Source organism: Lipotes vexillifer, unplaced genomic scaffold (genome assembly GCF_000442215.2).
Source record: "Lipotes vexillifer unplaced genomic scaffold, Lipotes_vexillifer_v1.1 scaffold412, whole genome shotgun sequence".
Taxonomy (NCBI): Eukaryota; Metazoa; Chordata; class Mammalia; order Artiodactyla; family Lipotidae; genus Lipotes; species Lipotes vexillifer.
The window spans coordinates 54,647-59,872 of NW_006798464.1; the positions used below are offsets into that span (position 1 = coordinate 54,647).

The 5,226-nt window shown below is 51.4% G+C and overlaps 1 protein-coding gene across 1 annotated transcript in view; it reads right to left on the reverse strand.

Moving 5' to 3' along the window:
- LOC103080105 (myeloid-associated differentiation marker-like) overlaps nucleotides 1-3,541 on the reverse strand; it is a 4,134-nt gene extending 593 nt beyond the window's left edge. The window contains 1 exon segment of the mRNA XM_082931500.1: nucleotides 2,612-3,541. Within this exon segment, the coding sequence (XP_082787626.1) occupies nucleotides 2,612-3,541 (930 nt within the window).
- Between the last annotated feature and the right edge of the window lie 1,685 nt (nucleotides 3,542-5,226).

Sequence of the window (5,226 nt, forward strand, 5' to 3'; positions counted from 1 at the left end):
AGCATTGGGTGGCAAGAGGGGGGGGGGGGGGTCCTTCCTCTGCCCCTCCCCCAACAGCTCTGCTTGCCTGGCCCCACTGGGCCTGGTGACTCAAAAGATGCTGACGCTTTGTGGCTGAGAACAGGAGAGGAAGAAGGCTTTGGTGTCTTCACAACCACCAGTTACTGTAAAGGGCTGATGGTGCCAATGCTGGCGTGCACACGGACATACATGCACATACACAGGCAAACACACACACTGAGTAGGCAGACAGGCACACACCTTTAAAGAGAGGCATCCAGGGGCTGGCAGAGGCCTTTTAAGAGTTAGCGGACAGGATGTTGGGCATTGGGATGGGGCCCAACCTCTAGTTTCCCAGGGATGGGCCACTCCCTAAGCTCTGGCTCAGGTGTGGGTGTGGAGACAGTGGGAGGGGCTCCCATAGAAGGTGGTTTGGGTGAGGAGGGAAATCTGCTAGGCCTCTTGTGAGATCTAGGCAAATTTGGGTCAATTAGAATCTGTTGATTTGGGGTGTTTTTTTTGTTTTTTTGTTTTGTTTTGTTTATCTTTATATTGAGGTTAAAAAAAACTACGTATGTGAGAAGGGACAAGGCTTTTCTCTATGATTGACAGCAGGGACTGATGCAAACCAGAAGCTCCTGGAAATAATATATATATATATATATATTATATATATATATATATATATATATATATATATACTTTTATACATTCATATAGATCACCTTATTCATGAGTCCCAGAGAAGCACAAAGCAGCAGAGAAAGCAACTGGCACACAGAAACACACCTCTGTGTGCTCCACCCAGTCAAGCCATGCGATTCCTTTCACTATGGTAGAAGCAATCCCCACCCTCCAAAGCCCACCTCTGAAAAAACAAAAAATGAAAAGAAACTTCCCCTTTAGGAATAGGGCTATTCACAAATTTTTGCCCTCCTGACCAGAAAAAGAAAAGAAAAACAACAACAAAAAAACAACCTAACATCACCTTTAAGGCTGGCAGTGGCCATTTTGTTCTCCCTGCAGATGGAGGGCATGCTGTTTGTTTTTTTTTAATAAATTTATTTATCTATTTGTTTTTATTTTTGGCTGTGTTGGGTCTTGGTTGCTGCGCATGGGCTTTCACTAGTTGTGGCGAGTGGGGACTTCTCTTCGTTGTGGTGCACGGGCTTCTCATTGCAGTGGCTTCTCTTGTTGCGGAGCATGGGCTTCAGTAGTTGTGGCACGTGGGCTCAGTAGTTGTGGCACATGGGCTTAGTTGCTCCATGGCATGTGGGATCTTCCCAGACCAGGGCTCGAACCCATGTTCCCTGCATTGGCAGGAGGATTCTTTTTTTTTTTCTTTTTAAAGGGAATGTTATTTATTTATTTATTTATTTTGGTTGTGTTGGGTCTTTGTTTCCATGCGAGGGCTTTCCCTAGTTGCGGCAAGCGGGGGCTACTCTTCATCGCGGTGCGCGGGCCTCTCACTGTCGCGGCCTCTCTTGTTGCAGAGCACAGGCTCCAGACGCGCAGGCTCAGTAGTTGTGGCTCACGGGCCCAGTTGCTCCACGGCATGTGGGATCCTCCCAGACCAGGGCTCGAACCCCTGTCCCCTGCATTGGCAGGCAGATTCTCAACCACTGCACCACCAGGGAAGCCCCGGACATGCTGTTTTGAACACTGAGGCAGGAGAGCAGTGTTTTGAACACTGGCCCTCACAAATACTTCAGACAGTTGTCTTCAAGACTGTGCAGTTTTTTACCAGCTCCTATTTTGATCCCCCAGAGAGTAGTTCAGAAGGAAGGCATTCAGCCCTTGCGTCCTTTAAGATGACCTCTAGGAGGTGGGTTTTAGTAACACGGGAAAAATTCCGGAGCCAGTGTCAGGCAGGGCTGAGCACCAGCTGGGGCCTAGGGACCCAGGGTCTCTGCTTTAAGCCTCCTGACCACGGGAAATTATTGCCCTCCAGAGACATTTTTTTTTTTTTAATAAAGGGAAGGTGCACTGTAGACCCCCCTCCACTGGGAGGAAGTGAGGCCCAATCCCTACCTACTCACCGGCACACCCCAAACCCATATACACACACCAACGAAGGCGCCACCAGGGGCACAGGCCTGCTTTGGCTGTGAGGCCCCTCCGGAGGCCCAGGGTGTGAACAGCTGCACAGAGGGCTGTGTGATGTGGAGTCAGCACCTTAGGAGGTGGGAGGGGGGCGGTGGGCAGAGGAGGAAGAAGCTCAGGGTCCCGGTGGATCAGAAGAAGGAAAAGGGGAAGAGGCGGTCAGGACACAGGAGACGAGAAAACAAAGATGACCAGAAAAGGGCCGAAAAGCAGAAAATGTAGAAAATAAGAGAGTGAAAAGAGAAAGGGCCCCAAAGTAGAAAATGTAGAAAAGGTGAGAGCAGCAAGAGAAAGAGGCAAAACAGGATCTGGGCAACCACACAAAACAGGAAGGAGACAGAGCAGAAGGAGGGAAGGGAACAGAAAAGAGAGTGAGATGGCTGGGGAAGGATGTGAGCAGGGAGAGAGGGGAGCCAGGAAGAGCACATCAGAGGACGTCAGGGCTTGGAAACAAACTTCAGGTGAGAAGAGGAATCAGGAGCCCCTGGGCAAAGCCTCAGCCACTGACAAAATCCAGGTGGACCGAGAACACCAGGTCAGTCACATAAATCAGCAGGTTGATGGCTGTCAGACTGGCCACAGCCAGTCGTTGGTTCCAGGTACACACCAAGGAGGTGAGTCTATCACTGCAGCTCACATCGCTGGACCGCTGGGGCTGGCCGCCGAACTTCTGGTTGAACTGGTAGAGCGGCCAGAGGACCAGAGCGGTGGTGTAGAGGAGGACGGAGAGCAGGGTGAGCACAACCTGGAAAATGGGGAAGGGGACGGGCAGCCTGTTGTCACACTTGCCCAGGTTCCGCAGAAGGGCCACAGAGGACAGGAGAAAGCAGATGGAGTACACGGCCACGCACCACACCAGGGCTGGCTGGTGCAGGTACAGGTAGGGGCTGCTGATGAAGACGAAGATGACACAGGCCACAATGGTCTCCAGCCCCTTGAGCAGGCCTGGCACGGTGGCCATATAGCCTGTGATCATGCTGGGCTGGGCCCTAGTCCAGGCCACTTCCATGGCATAAGCCACAAAAGCGAGGCAGGAGAATGCAGTGGAGGTGATAGTGCGGTCCCGGTAGCGGCTGTCAGGCAACAACTGAATGTAGGTGGTGGGGTAGATGATGGAGGCTGAGAGGCAGAGGAGGGCAGAGTAGCAGTTGCATGTGATGAGAAAGTTGTCCCAGGAGAAGGGGAAGTGATCCTCAAGCTCACATAACTCGACTATGAGGGTGATGAGGGTCACGACGAAGCAGAAGCACCAGATGAACATGGACCAGTTACCTATGGTCCCCTTCCAGGTGCCCACGCTGGCTCCCAGGGAGAAGGCCACACAGGTGGAGAGCAGCTGCAGCCGTCGGAGGCAGCAACCCATAGTGGTTGAGGAGTGCAGGCCTGAGGACGATTATGTGGTGGTCGTTCTGGTCCTACTGGTCACTGCCGCCAACATGGCAGTGGTCTTCACTAAAGACCCACCAGAGGAAGATTCAGCTCTGGAGGAGGATTGATCAGACGCCTGGAAAGGCTCAGGGGTCTGTGATGGCTGAGGCTCAAGATATCTGGAGTTTGAACCAATTGTCCACACACTTGGGTAACGGCACTGCTGCTCCAGAATGACTCTCCCCACCCATCACCCTTGGCCTTCTCAGGAGACTTGTCTTATCCCAAGGTTCACAGCTGTGTTTGGTCTGGCGTCAAACCATGAACATTTTTTTACCTCTTTGTGCTGCATGCCATTATCTACAGAGACACCGTGTAGCCTGACCCTTATCTGTAACCACAACCCTTCAAGGCTCTGAAAATTGAACAAAAAAATTTTTTTTAATTGTTTGGTAACAAAATTTGAACTGAACAGACACAAGACAATTTATGGTCTTTATTTTATGTAGTGTGACTGCTCAAAAGTTCAGTGTCAGAAACACTAATGTGTTTGATTACAAGGTGCTTTCAGACCCCAGTGGGTGTTACGTCCTATAGAGTAAATACACCAAGTTACATGATTGAAGCTGAAAAATTCTGAATTCTGGAGCATATCTGACCCCAAGGATTTCAGAAAAGGGACTGTGGATTGTACTGCTAACCCCATTTTACAGATGAGAAAACTAAGGTTGGGGGAATTAAGTCCTTCCCTAAGGTGGCATGGCTAGGGGGTGGGAACCCCAGATACAAATGCCAAAGCCATGGGTTTGAACCCTTTGCTCTGCAGCCCAGAATTTCAGCAGGGTCCGTGGGTGGGAGCCCAGGACCAAAGCTCAGGCTCTGGGAACCCAGGACACACCTTCAGGGCCATGGGCTCCTTCCACAGAAACCCGAAGAGACACGCATGCCAACCTTTCCTCCCTGCATCCGTCACTAGAAGGAGGTGCCATCTGAGGTGACACAGCCCCACCCAGAAGAGGGATAAGCCATGGGGTGAGAGCAAGGCAGTGGGGACAAGATGACATGTGTACTAGGAACTGTTTTGAATCCCCTCCCCCAAGTTTTGCCTTAAAATGTGACTCTTCCCCACTTGGATAGGGAGACACCAGCTCAGCATTACTCCAAGGTGAAACTTCCTGGGGGAACCACAGAATAAATTAACATAATGTTTGGCTCTTAAACTCCAAAGCTTCCATCCAATTGTGAGTCTGGAAAGATCGAGGAGTAGTACTACCTGAGCGAAGATTTTTCTGGCCTGGGAGATTGGTGATTAGTGTCCAAGCGGGAAGGAAGGATTGGAAATGAATAAGGATGTCGTGTCTGGTTGCTGATGTGGAGGCTTTCAGGGCATCCCAGGGAGGGGGTGGAGGATGAACAGATTATAAGCCCCCTCTAAGGGCAGGAGCTGAAAGAGGAGGCACCTGCTGGCCCTCTGGCAGGTGACAGCCCTGAGGATGCACCCGGGACTGGGGCGGGGACCGAGGTGGCAGAGCGGGAATGACTGGCGGGGTATTCCGGGGTCTGAGTGGCCCCAAGGCAGCCCAGTAAGTGTCTTCTGACCCAGAAGGGATGCAGGCATGGAGCCAACCTTCCCCATGGAGGAGGGGCCTGGAGTGGAACTGAGGAGGCCCCATAGAAGCCTCTACATGTCTGAAGTGCTATGAATTGTGAGCTCCGAGGTGTGTTCCTCAACAGTGAAGCACCATCTTCACCATC